Source organism: Uranotaenia lowii, chromosome 3 (assembly GCF_029784155.1).
Source record: "Uranotaenia lowii strain MFRU-FL chromosome 3, ASM2978415v1, whole genome shotgun sequence".
In the NCBI taxonomy this organism is placed as follows: domain Eukaryota; kingdom Metazoa; phylum Arthropoda; class Insecta; order Diptera; family Culicidae; genus Uranotaenia; species Uranotaenia lowii.
Window position 1 is genome coordinate 211,947,677 of NC_073693.1, and position 14,713 is coordinate 211,962,389.

The following is a 14,713-nucleotide window of genomic DNA, read 5'->3' on the forward strand; positions in this document are numbered from 1 at the left end:
CAGGCGATAGTTGTTCAGACGAATGGGAACGTATAACTGCAAATGCTGGTTTCTCAATCATTGGGGTCGCACACTGAGAGGGACAGCCTCCAGCAGAGCTGGAGAGTCCATTCTCGATCGACAACCAGAGCTCGAGTAGCGTTTCTACGAACTTGACGGTGCTTGAAGCGTATCCAAGTCTATGAGTTGGCAACAATTTTCGTAGCTTGGCAAACGAAACGGGTCGTGCCAATTCTAGTGACGTAGTGCATACCGCAAGAAGCACCGCTGAATAGCCTTGATTCGTTCAGCTCCGTTTTGGGGCACCAGACAGCTGATGCGTACTGGAGAATGGAACGAGCTATGCAGCAATACAGCCTTTTAAGACAGTACCAGACAGTAAGTCTTTGGCCATGCGAAACCGGAATCTAAGGTTTCTAGAAGTTTTGTCAACAACATAGTTGGTATGAATCTTGAACTCCAGCCGTTGATCGAGGATAACGCCTAGATCGTTAATGTGGTCCACTAGGGTGATGGTTAATTGTCCAAGGATGTACTCCGCATGAAGAGTGTTCCGCTTACGGGAAAATGATATAATCGAGCATTTGCAGCGATTCAACGGCAGGCAGTTAATGTCGCACCAATGAGCAAATACGGAAAATTGCTGCTGTAAAAAGTCGATGTCGTCTTGGTTGTTTATGGCGTGAAAAAGTTATGCGAGTTGCGTGCCGCTAAGAAGCGAGAGTACGTCATTGAAGTATATAACGAAAATTAAAGGTCCTATATGGTTTTCTTGGGACACTCCTGAAGGGGCAGGGAATTGCCTGGAAAAGGATCCACCAGTTCGAACGGATAACTTCCGACCCGTAAGAAAACTTCGGACCCAGTCCAGTAGAGATCCACAGAATCCTAAGCGTTCGAGCTTTGCGGTAGCGTTATTATGGTTCACTTTGTCGAACGCATCAGAGAGATCAGTGTAAATGGCGTTAGCTTGGGTCTTCTTGGCAAAACAGTCTTGAACGAAAGATGTGAAGCTAATGTAAGTTGGTAGTTGTGGATCGTTTAGGCATGAATCCATGCTGGTCGTTGAAAATGTGAGGCTTGCAAAACGAGAAAACAGGATCCATAACGACCAGTTGAAAGAGGTTGGATATCGCGCCTTGAGCTGATACCGTTGGACTTTCTACGATTTTTCAATGCCGTTCTTCTCATTTCAACGAAAAACGCAAATGGGTCGGACTTGCAATGAGCGGCAGTGATATCCCACGGTAGTTGCTAACATCTCTCTTGTCCCCTTTTTTGTGGACAGGAAACAAGTGAGCTTCCTTCCACAGTGAGGGAAAAATAGCGTTGTCCAGCGATGATTGAAAAATATATTTGATGGGAGTCAGCAAAAGTGGCATAAAACGCTTCAAAAAAGTTTCTGGTATACCGTCCGGGCCCGTAGAGGTAGAATTTTTCAACTTTGCTGTCGCTTTTAAGATGGTTGCACCTTCAATTAGGAAACCATTCAAAGATGAACCTAAAGGAAAAAATATTCCGGACAGCCCTGGCTAGTTGTTCTGTAGAAACGTCCCCAGTTGTAAAGACGATTGAGAATTTCCTAGCTAAAAGCTTACAAATTTCGAGGTCGGAATCAGCTGTGTTGCTGTCCAGAAACATGTGGGACGGGAGCCCTGTTTCGTATGATTTGTTCTCGTTTATGATTTCCCATAGCTCGTAACATTTTGTATGCGGCTTTAAAGTCGATGAAAAGATGATGCGTAGGGACTTGGTGTTCACAGTAGTTTTTGAAAATTTGTCGTTGGGTGAAGATCTGATCCGTCTCAGACCGTCCCTTCATGAAGCTGATCTGATGACTTCCCACGAATTTGTTTACTTGTGGCGTAAGGCACGTGAATAAATAGCACTATGAACGAGCGAGTATATTTGAAAGAAAGCCTTCAGATGCTGCTCCTTCCTTTCCGCAAGGCTCTTGATGTTCCATCGTGCTTCCGGCTGGATTTGACAATCTGCCACTACTCCAAAGAAGGTGGTAGAGAGAAACCAAGGCTAACGGAGTCAATTTTGTGCCGTGAGAGCTGATCTTTCCAACACTCCGGAACTGCGTTCGATCGAGAAGTACTGAGTCATCTTCTTGAAAGTCCTAAAGTTGTGAAGTTTTTTGAAATTATGAAGCGGACATTGGTTTAATTCAGATTACCAAGTGTTCGGCATGATCTACAAAGCAAGCCTTAGCTTTTGCGCTATCTTGATGCACATCGATAATTTTTTTCTCATGGGAGTAACAGACAGACCTCATTTTACTTCCTCTGTAGAGGAACGCTTCTCAAGGCGTTTGATGAGATTTTAATCCTGAAGATTTCGTGACCCTTCAATTCTTCGCTGATAATATAATAAACAGGCGTGCTCCACATCAACAGTGATAACCTTGTAGAAATGTTTCTCTATTCCCTCCGTCAGCCTTCAACCTCGGTGTACCTTTGTATCCGCATCTGGATAACCTTCTCTAGCATAATAATCTCGATAATTTGACATCAAATATTTGTATGAATGTAATAATCCACGGATACCGGATTCACTGCAAGTTTAGCACAATGTGTGCACAATCTTGATAGCTAAAGATGCTGGGAAGAAACTAACAAAAGTCAATCCTGTTCGAGATTCACTTTGACCACCAGCTTAGAATTTTTTAGCGTTATCTTTAGAGCCATGAAATGTTTCATCTTAGATGAGGTTATTTATCTATGTTTTTTGTAAATTTGAAATAATATTTTGAAACTTATTGATAGATCTGTAACAAATATACTTCTATTCTCTCTTTCTTCCGCGACAGGTGACAGTATGGGGCGACTACGGACGGATGGAGGGCAAAAAAGTGTTCATGGGAGTAGCTCAAATCATGCTGGACAACCTAAACCTATCACACATCGTCATCGGATGGTACAAACTGTTCGGAACCACGTCACTGGTCAGTGGACCACCTAGTTTGGGTCTATCTAGGCGATCCTCAATTGCATCACTCGATTCACTCAAGCTGTAAAATTCATTGTTGACATCAACTCACACTATTGATGCTGTTTGATTTTTTGATTTGTTTTTTTCGTTTTGAATTCTCTGTCCCTGCCCTTTTTGTACCAACACACTCCTTCTTTATGCCGCTCCTTTTTAGCCTTTCCTTTGGGATTGATTTCTGTCTCTTGTTTTTGATTTGATTCAGAGTTTGATTTAATCGTTTTTAGCAATTTATGTTTTCGGTTCGATAGCTGAGTTACCAATTGATCTGTTAAATGATTAAGATATATTATGAGAGTATTTATAGCAGATATCCTCGCATAGAAATAACTTACTTCTTTAGACAGAAGATTTGCCCAACCCTTTTTCCCGTTGCAAACATCGTTAAACAGAACCTCCTCCCATAGATTATGTAGAACTTACTTATTTTGAAATAGAACTGGGTTTGCGAGAGTGATATAGATCATTGGAAACAATTCCAGAGTTTTGTTTTTATTTCACTAGAACATAGAAGAATTCCAAGTCGAATGAAACATTTTTGGGTAAGTTTTAAAGGCAACTGACTTCAATAATAAGTGCAATTTCCTCAACGTAAGTTGAATTTTGGATCGAGGATAATTTTGTGAATTTAACTTGGATGTTTAGACATTGATAAGTTCAGAGTTTAAGTATGTGTATGAGTTCGATATTTCATTTGAATTATTCGAAAGTACCTTTCAGTGGTTTCATTTTGTACTGGCATCAGTTTTCCATGTCTTGGTTGATATTTTCCAACTGGTTTCATTTATGTCACCGCTTCTTATCCTTGCTGGAACAAAATTCACCTTTGTTTCCCATTTTTTCCATCCTGATTCCCAATACTTAGTTATCTCCGATTAGAAGTTTTCCTATTAGTCCGATTAGAAGCAATGTTCGAAGGCACTTTTGCAATAGTGTACCGTTTTTTTCTCCACAATGAGCCACCATTCTAATGCAAGAAAGCAAAACCTAAATCTGTTTAATGCTAACTTTTAATTCGAAGAATCTCATCGATAGACTTCTTAAAAAATCTTCAGACCTAAGTCTCTCTAAATAGTAAACATCTTCTTTACTAACTGAATGCAATCGAGAATCCCAAAATAATGTAAAACTAAAAGTGTTTTAGTTGATCATAGGTACGTTCCAAATTTCTCGCATGTTACACTTTACACTATTCTCTTTTCGTTACTAGTTGGTTGGAGCTTTTCGTTGAGAAACGGCACAGGTCGGCATCTTGATCTGTGCCGCTTAGTGTTTTTTTTGGAAAAATATTGTTTTTAGAGCTTAAATTACCTTAATCTTTTTTCGTTTCGTTTAGCATCATTACACTTGTCTGATTTGGAAATTGTGAAATAGTTCAACTCACTTAGCGTGAATTCATTTTTAATCTGTTCACTATTCTTATCATCTTAGATTATAAGTTATTTCTAACGAGTAAATTTTTTAAGTAAAAATATATTTACATATATTTTAGATAAGTAGTTTAAAAAAAAAATTGAGATGCAGCTTGCCATTTGCAAACCTCGTAGATTAATTTTCCACGAAACAAAACCAATCCGAAGTTCACCAAAAAATATTCAGTGATGCTCTGAGTTTAGATATTCGCTTCTTCTAATTTTAGTTGTTTATTGCTAGTTTGTTAAATGCTGTTAGATTGCATTTCGTACCTTGGAATATTAATGATCATCTCTGTATGGTCATAGTTTTTAGCGTTTAATTCAATCCACGATCTGTTTTTAATCAACAGCTGAATTGGGAAAATTGAATATTTTGTTATGAAAAATCAACATCATTTTTATTACTTCTGTGGAATTGAGCTTGCTAATGGTTTGTGTGCCAATTTAAAAATTCTCTTAAGGAAATTTTCTGCTGAAAAACTTTGTCGAAGACCGTAACTTCGTATTTTCTTAGATGAAAAAAATCATTAGCTGCTGAATTGGGGTGTACTTTTCGCATTAAAATACAATAAATTCAACGGACATCACTGCTCTGGCCTAGAGAGGTATTGCTATTGATGTCCTATTTCCAAAAGTTTGAAGGATCTTCTTTACGTTGCGTTACGATATGTTGCGTTCATAGCGTAACGAAGTGTCGAACATTCAATCTCTAGCTTTGAATGCATTGAATTGTTTTGATCCTTCTTGTCTCGAAAGTAGAGTTCAAGTGCTTTTCGAACTTAATTGCGGCTCCTCCGTAGCTCAAGGTTTTACCAGGCGGGCTCTTAAGGCTGGTATACCAGTGTAGTCGTTGAGAAAGCGTGTGAATGCGAAGAACGTCCTACATATGATTGTAGCAGATCGATACCACAACATCGACGTAACAAGTTCCTGCCAGTTTATTTCCCGTAACGCTTTCATACCGCGGTCGGTATCGCTAAGCTTAAAATTTATAATTTGTCCATGCGTGCTATCGATTTCCGTAAGCTCGTTAAAAAAATAGTAAAAATATCGAGATTTCTGCGACATTAACAACATTACTCCCAGCCGGAATCTAAATCGATTATCGATGTAGATACTATCTTACGACCCAGTAAACATGAATCGGCAGAGAGGTAACTCAAATCGACAGAGGGATCGTATCGATTTCTCTGGCGAATCTGCATCATCTAATCGGCAGAGAGGAACACACCATACGCGTGCCTTGGGTGAGTGCCACGAAATACTCTAAGGCACGCCCTCCAGAGAAACACACAAACACAATCCGAATCGTGTTTGTATGTTTCCCTGCGAGACGCGTGTTTGTCTGCCTGAAAAGTAGACTGCTACGATTGAAAACAGACATATAAAAAACACGGGGATTAATTGCGAGCACATCGTACGAGTGTAACCGAATGAGAATATTTGCTTTCTTGGAGTGTCGCCGAAATTAATTAAATTAAGTTCGGTGACTCAACTCGCAATTTTTTGCATGCTCTGTCGATTTTTGAGAAGACGTGCTTACTGGGGAGTCTCAGCTTACAGGAGAACGTAAAGACATATTTACGTTGAGAATATACTTATTTGACATTAACGATTTGAGCTATCTAAAAGTGAACTGATTTACGATAAATGGACGGTCTTTCAATTGACACTCTATCTGGTCTCTCCCTTTCTTCCTTTGACTGGTTCGTAAAGAAAATCTCACCTATAGAGCTGTAGCAACGATCAGTGTTCCGAAAATCACTCAATTCTCATGAGAGACACTGAAACGTTTTCAACAGCGAAAGCAAAACCTAAATGGTCGGTTGGTTGATAAATGGGAGATATCCCAGCGGTTTATCACTCACTCACTCACTCGTTTACTGATCGATGATCGAATGCTGTCTGCCTGATACATCTTGCTTTGTTGTTGCTATTGTTGCTTTGGCAGAAAGTACGCAGGCAGTATGAACCGATGCAATGCCGCATTGATTGAGTTTGAGTGAGTGAGTGAGTGGATTTTCGAATTGGATCTTGTATCAGTAAGTGTCTCAATCACTTCTGATACACCAGGTAGTGAGCTTGAGAGATCGACTTAGATGCGAATCCGCTCTCGCTTTTGAATCTTTTTTACATTGACTTCGCATTGTCGCTCTGCCGAATCTCTAGGGAACAACAGGCAGCAGCAATCGGCTTTGAATGTTTCGAACTAGAAGCCTATCATGAGCGTTTCTTCCGAGTGATTTTCGGAACACTGGCAACGATCATTTCAATTGATGAGTTATCATCAAGGCAAGGTGTCGGATAGCGAGCTCGATGGACTGGAGTTCAAATCTCGGTGTAGGAATTTTTTTTCCGTTTTACTCAAATTAATTTAAATCGTTTATTTTGCTTTTTTGTAGGGAGATCGATCTTTGGAATCTTGTCATTGTGATGTATCGCCTCCACTTTTGTAGCTATATGCTATTTTGGTAAGTTTAATATTATCTTTTCATTTGGTATATTTGTTTGAATAATTTTGATGTTCCTGCGATATACCTTCCTAAATGTTTGCTGGGATTACGCTCTAGATGTTTCCTCAACCTCGCATCCACTCCGAGTAACGGATGCACACTTTCCAAAGACGAGTTTAACCTGCATTGTTCGCAATCTGTTGCAATCTGCTTCTTCTTTGTGAGAAGATTGTCTTATATGGATGAATCCATTCGCTGAACATATGCCAAGATTTTCTAGATTCATCATCCTTGATGAAATAACAATTGGCAATATATTCGGTCTGTTGCAACGAATATCTGAGGTGTTCAACATTATCCGTGCAAAGACGACCGCATTTCCTCAGTTATGAACCTGTTGTCATCTATGGGTAATAGAATTTGAATCTAATGCGCCGGATTATGTAAATACTAAACTCGCGAAGGGATCTGTTAAAGTTTGAACACTGCCCAGCAAACATAACATGGCATTAAAAATGATAGCTCAAGTCGTTAATAAGGTTTCTTCGAATAGTAATTCCAACCAAATAAGTAAAAGGTCGTAAATATGGTTACTAGAAGTCGGTTTAAATCGGATAGGATGTAAAGTTCGCCATGATTACAATTTCTGAAGACGAGTTCGCTCAATTTGTTCTTCCGCGTGGCTTCAAGTGAGAGAACAGCCTTGTTGTTCTCTCTGAGATCAGAAGTGCAACCAGATTTCTAAAAATTAGATGGTGTTTTTAAAAGAATTCTCCAATGAGAGATGCATCAAATATTGTCACTGGCAACGATTCGCATGCGTTGAGAGCAAAAATTGTGCTTTTTTGCTTTCTTCATTATGTACGAAAAAGGGATTTTTTTAATTAGTTGATCACCCAGGTGGTAAATCCTTTTTATGGATTGCATTCCAAGGCACGACGAGCCACCGCGTCCCCCCAGTTTGCTACTCTGGGTCCATGGGTGCAATTGGACGACTCATGATACTTTGTACCCTTACGCCATAAAGTCCACCTGGGGCCTCTGGCCATAATTCCCACCCGGACCTGCAACGAGAGCTATACCCGAGATGGGAGACCATACTCGCGCAATGCGCTTCACGGCAAATACTCGTTTATACGTGCTATACCAGCAATCGTCATCCACTCTTTGGCACGATTCACGACTCACGGGTTAGCGGTCCGTTCGCCGCTACCCGTGACTCGAGTCCCACATTCGGTCTCTTGCCACAATTCGAGACGCCATGACCCGTCTCTCCTCGTGACTCGAGACCTTCTCACGCTCATCCTCTTGACACAATTCGAGGCGACTCTACCCACCTCTCCTCGTGTCTTGAGGGTCCTCACTCAAATCGACTCTTGACCCAATTCGAGACGAGAACAACTCGCCTCTCCTCGGGTCTGGAGATATCCACACATCCTATTATTTCTCCGTCTCGACTCTTCGAGACTCAACCTGAGGCCCATCCACTGGGCGCCACATGTTACGGCAGAAGGCCCCTCTGTCTGTCGTGTGTCGATCGTATCCACGAATCGGGGCCAGGAACCTCCCCAAAAGGCAGAGCGATCAAAACCCGCTCAAACATTTGGTCGTCTCGCATATCGTCTTGCAACTGAGCACTGGTACCAAGGTGCCCAGTCGCACCACGTTTTTGCCACACTCGGCACGCAGCTCGTCGGCGGACTGGCTGCACCAAGTGTGACGTGTAGTTCTCTCGGCCGTACGCCTACAGGTGACAAGTCTGTAGACACGTTTCCACTCTGCACCACGAGGAGATGGAACTACTTCGCAGAGCAAAGCAAGAGCAAGAGTACCTCCACTTTGGAAGGTAAATGCTGTTTCTATCAAGTTTTATGCGATCATTCAAAAATATGGATGAAACGTATTTGTTTATTTGTTTTCTCAATCAACAGACCAAGTATAGGTTTTAGGATATTCTTAGAACTTTTCTACGTAAAACATTCCAGGAAACGTCAAAGTCGAAGAACTCGGAAAAGCGGTTGAACGTTTTCATAACACCGATGAATGCACTATTGGCTCCATAGTTGTTCAATCGAATTGGAACATAAGTTGAAGGTCCTGGTTTCTCAGTCCATGGGTCTCACACTAAGAGAGAATAACTTTTAGTAGCGAAGGACAATCGATTCGCGATGTCAATAGATCGGCGACGAAAGGAGTTCGTTTTGCATTTCTTCGGGCTTAAAGAGTATCCATGTCTATGAGTCTACATCGATGTTCGTAGCTTGGCATGTAGAACGGGTCTTGCCAGTTATGGTGTCTGAGGGCATAACGCAAAAAGCGTCTTTGGATAGATTCGAGCTGCTCGTTACCGCTCTGGTAGTAGGGACATCAGACAGCTGATGCGTATTCGAGGATGGATCGAACTTTGCAGTAATACAGGCTTTTCAGGCAGTACACGTCCTTCAAATTCTTGACCACTCGAAATAAAGATCCGAGGCTTCTAGAAGCTTTATTTACGACGTAGTTCGTAAATATGTGTTTTGAATTCTAGCTTACGGTCGAGTATTACGCCCAAATCATTGATGTGGTCCACCCGTGCAATGGACTCATCTTCTAAGAAATACTCCGCGCAAAAAGGCTGCCGTCTTCAAGAGAAACTGATGACTGCACATTTACTGCGATTCAGAGGCAGGCAGTTGATGTCGCACCACTGTGCGAAAAGATTGAACTGGTTTTGCATAAAATCTATGTCGTCTTGACCGTTCATGGTGTAGAACAGTTTAAGATCATCAGCATAACAAAGTTTCGGGCCGTCGAGAAGTGAGAGCACATCGTTAAAATAGATTAGGAAGATAATCGATCCTAGGTGACTATCTTGGGGCACACCGGAGGAGGCAGAGAACTGGCTAAAGAAAGTGTCTCCATCGCGAACTGTCAATTTACGTCCAGTTAAGTAACTGCGGAACTAGCCAAGCAAAGGTCCGCATAATCTTAAGCGGTCCAAGCTTACCAATGGCGATATCTTGGTTCACGTTATCAAACAGTCAGTTTGAGACTTAACAGCTAAACTTTCGTGTACATAGGAGCAAGCATGGAAAAAATCGCATCAAAGTTCAATCAATTTGCAATCCGTGGTGAACTTGTTCAGTTCTAACAGCCAATCGAAGCAATCGAGAAAGGAAAAAACTCATACACCAGAATGAACACTACCGATTGCAATTCCGAATGAATGAACTTTTAATAGATTCGGGTGACCGAACCGATTCCCGAAACATTCGCCGCAGTTAACTGGTTCGTTTTTTATTTTCACCACGACCACGACCGAGTTCATTCATTTGGATTGCCAATCCGACCAATCGGCGATCGTCTGTTCACGCTCGCATCGCCGATGCTACCATCGTGAACAGCGGTGATTGAAAATCATTAGCGTTCTTGCTGGTGAACGAATTTTTCCATCCTTGCAAAGGAGGTGAAGGTCAACAGGTTAGTTGTCGTGGAGCGTTTGGGCATGAAACCGTGCTGATCTATTAAAAAATTTTGTTTACAGTACGAGAAAATCGGATCCATGACGACTAATTCGAATAGTTTCTAGATTGTACATAAAGCAGAAATTCCTCTATAGTTGTTGATATCTCTCCGATCCCCTTTTTTATGGACCGAAAACATGTGAGCTTCTTTCCATAGTGAAGGGTAGGTGGCACTGTCCAGAGAGGCTTGAAAGATTAGTCTCACAGGTTTCAGAAAAAACAGGCATTAATAATTTTAAAAAGGTAGATGGTATGCCGTTCGGACAAGTAGAGAGGAAGTGTTTGAGCTTTGTCGCTGCTTTAGATATGACCGCATCCTCTACTACAATCGTGCTCATGCAGAAACCGAGTGGTGAAGCATTCCTAAAAGCACTCTCCACATGTTCTGGGGATGTTGAAGCAGTAGCAAAGGTACTCGAGAATTTTTGAGCATAGAGAGCACTGATTCCGCAATCAGAGTTCGCAATGTAGCCATTAAGAAAAATTTGAGTTGGAATACCAGGTTCATTCCGCTGACTTTTGACATGCTTCCAGAACGATTTTGGGTTGGACTTGAGGTTACGTTGTACTCGGAAAAGAAAATTTTGGTAACAACGCTTACTGGCTTTTTTATAAGGGGAGTTTAGTCTTCGATATACATCCTTAGTTTGGGAGGATTTGAGCTTATGGTGATTTCTAAGTGCACATCTATTCTCAGTTCTTCCGTAAACCAGGGAGTTCGCAAATTGCCGGAAGTCGTGCGCTTTGGCACGTGGCGGTCGATAACGTAATTTAAGATATGTGAAAATATTTCGGCCGCAGCATAGGGATTCAATAGATCGAGTTCAGATTCCCAGTCGATAGTTATCAGGATATGGAAGAAAACATCGAAATTCGCTTCCCTGAAGCCGAGATAGAAAGGTGCTGATTTTTCGACAGAAGCATGCAATCCAGTGACCTCGAGCCCAGTAAAACTGGATGTTGCTGAACTACATTTACGAACGGATCAGGAGCCGAAACAAAGGTCGGAACACGAGACCCTTCGCTGACAAAGCAGAGATCCAACATATGGCCGTTTTCGTTAGTAACTCTGTTAATTTGACGTAAGGTTTCCGTACTCAAGGAGTCCAGTATGATGTTTGAAGGTGCCGAGAATGTAGAGCGCACAGAATCCGGGTACAAAAAGCTACCATGGATAGAGCACCACTTCATACCGGGCATATTGAAGTCACCAATGACGAGAATATCGTCTTCGAGGGCGCAAAGAGAACTGTGAGTGAGCTGTTAACAAAGTTGTTTAGAAATTTAGCTACAAAATTGATTGCTGGGTGATTTACCTTAGGTATATGCTTTTTGAGCTGATAACTATAATGTTAGGGAGACGAGCAATGGCATCTACCAATTATGAAACTCACCGTATTTTAAATGAAGTCTGTGTACACCATACCCTTAGTCTACGCTATGATTGAATACGTTCTAGTAAACTGAAGTTGAGCTCGAACTTCATGAACAAAGCGATTTCACGGTGCTCATTTTTTAATCATTTTCGTTGTTTCTTATACCACGTATTGCATTTTTTGCTCAGCGTTAATTTAGAGAAAATATTTCTAGCTTGGGTTTCTCAAGCTCCAGAGTAAATCTATCTAGCCTACTTAAATCCTTTTTTTTGTACAACAGCCTTCCATATCTGGATTCATCTAGACTAGGGGACGTAGAACTGAGTTCCTTTTCTCGTTTCCTGGATACTGAGAAGATCAGTAGGCCAAGATTATTTATAAGATAACCTCGGAGGCGACAATAATTTATCTTGTCAGATAATTTTGATACGAGACGCACAACAACCAAAAGTCTCTCTCCGTTTCAACTCCGAAATCTTGCAAATTTTATCATATTCCTTTTGGTGCAGCTATAGTCGCTGTATGATTATTTGAGTTTGAGTTAGATCCTGTCTGAAAAAGTATTTTGACCTCATCAAACTTCAAAAAGACAGCCTAGTCCTAGTGGAGGCAAATCAAGAACTCGGTGGTCTCAACTCCTCGTTTTTATTGGTATTTTATTTTGTGAAAACCAGAGTTCAGTATAGAACTTTCTCGTTAAAACCATGTGATTCGCAAAAATTGTTGTAAAATGTCAAACAATTTAATTATCGATTAAGATTCCAAAGTACTATTCTTTCTTGTTCCTTTAAGTTTCAAAGTTTTTCGCTTAGTTTGAATTGTTCTGTCAAACGCTTCTTTGAATTTTGGAAATGTTTTGGTCGCAAATGGCAAGTTGTACTCAATTCTTTCAATCAATATTCCGCCTTATCGATAATCTGAAAAAACACAATCGAATATCAATAACCTTTTTCACTTCTTTACAGTAATGAAAACCTTGACAAACCTCAGCATAAGTTTCATCGGCGTACCTACCCTATGGTTTACACATTTCGAATCTTTATTTTCATATCACGAAACCAAACGCCAGTTAGTGGTAAAATGCCAACAACCGATCGAAACGGCGCCATGATGTTCCAGTATAGGAGACTAGACTAAACAAATGAAATAATATATTATTAACAAATTCAGCGACGAGTGCAGATGAACGAGTGAGCGATCGAGAGAGAGATATAAAACTAAAAGAAAACTAGAGAGAGAAAACCCAAACCAAAAAAAATTAACAACAAAAATAGCAAAAAAATTAAAATTTAAAAAATAAACGAGCACGGAAAGCGAGAGCGATTTTCAGATTTTTCGCGTATTTATAAGAACAAAAAATACACCTAAGGAAAAAAATGAAACTCAAATCTGTGAATTTATTAAAATTAATATTTGAAGAAGTATTGATACAATTCATCAAAAGAAAATTTACAACATCAGAACATTCATGACAAAGAAAGTTGAAGCTACTTTGTAAAAAGATGAAACAAATAATCAAGCCTTCCATTATATTTATGAAAACAAGGAACATTTAATTATTAATTATCACTTTATCAGATCAAATATCTTGACATTAAAAAAAACCAACCGTAAGCTCTAACCAATACATTCATTCCTAATCTTTTATTTTTAATTCCAAGAAGAAAATTCCAAACAATCAACAAAAAAAAAAATGATTAAAAAAATACAAGAAACGGAAAACAAACAAAACACGATAGGACAACCGAATCGAATTCGTTCACTCTCTCAATGATTTTCGCCAAATTGACATACGTGCATTTTCATGTAATTTTCTCTTTCCTATTTCTCATTCAAACTCTCATAAGACTATAAATATTGCGACCGCCATTTAGTGTACAGCTGGTATGGAACAGGAATAAAAAAAAATGAAACAAAACAACCTTTTTTATGAGCAAGTAAAAAAAAACATTCGAAGACGAAAAAAAATCGCTACACTCATTGAACAAAAAAAAACAAACAAATTTGTAAATCTACTGCAGTAATCTAATGAGTAAAATGAAGCAAACTAATTGAGAAATCCTTTGTACATAGAACCAAAAACAATACAAACAAAAGAAAAACATAGCATCAAATAAAACAACAACAAAAATACCGAACGCAAGCAAGAAGAGGGGAAACACGAGAGAAACAAAAAACAACCTAAAAGAAAGTGCTGATAACGTGAACAGCAACCGTCTGCGGAAAAAAAACAGCAGCGTCCGGAGATATTCTAATTGAAACAAACACTAGAACGAAAGAACGAAAAAAAAAACCGAACAAAATCTAACTCAAACACACGCGTTAGGATAAATGGAAATTGTGAAGGCGATGGTGGCAGAAGGGAAGCGGAATTACACAAACATTGTTTTTGCCTTAGAGACAACAAAAACACACTCAGACACATCCTAGAATAGAACGGATTGTTGCGGCAAACCTATTAGCTAAAATTGGGAAATATGGATATGGAAATTAACTTTTTGTTAATGAGATGTCTATTTTAACTCCTCAACGATTTCCTTCGAAGGATCCCTCTTCGTTTGATTTTAAGGTTGAGTACCTACTTGTTTGAACTAAATTTAATTTTTGTACAATTTAAACGCCCTGGCAGTAAATTCTGTTTGTTGGAACTATGAGCATACGCGTCCTTCCATTCTACTCCACGGGTACAAAGCGAAAATTTTTAATATACCCACGGATACTTATTACTCTTTTAACTCCTCCTGAGGCTTTGATCCTTGATCCCATCCAGAACCACGATGAAGACTCAAGATACGACTTCTACTTGTAACGGAATTCACCTGTCCTGTCAAGACACAAGTTCAGTACATTCATGCTATTGGCCTCCAAGACAATCAATACTCATTATGAATCCACTTATCAGCAATGAACTCAGTTCAACACGACTCGATGCACGACCTCTCCTCTCACGAGTTAAGATCCTACATCTC

General features: G+C 40.0%; 1 protein-coding gene across 9 annotated transcripts in view; it reads left to right on the plus strand.

Moving 5' to 3' along the window:
* LOC129755075 (regulating synaptic membrane exocytosis protein 2) overlaps window positions 1–13,925 on the plus strand; it is a 209,294-nt gene extending 195,369 nt beyond the window's left edge. For 8 of the 9 annotated variants that reach the window (XM_055751411.1, XM_055751404.1, XM_055751405.1 and 5 more), the window contains one exon: window positions 2,816–3,470. In XM_055751411.1, coding sequence (XP_055607386.1) covers window positions 2,816–3,022 — 207 coding nt within the window. In that variant the 3' untranslated portion in view covers window positions 3,023–3,470. Of the gene's footprint in view, window positions 1–2,815; window positions 3,471–12,709 lie in introns of those variants that run through there. The other variant, XM_055751406.1, reaches the window with a different exon arrangement.
* Window positions 13,926–14,713: the final 788 nt, after the last annotated feature.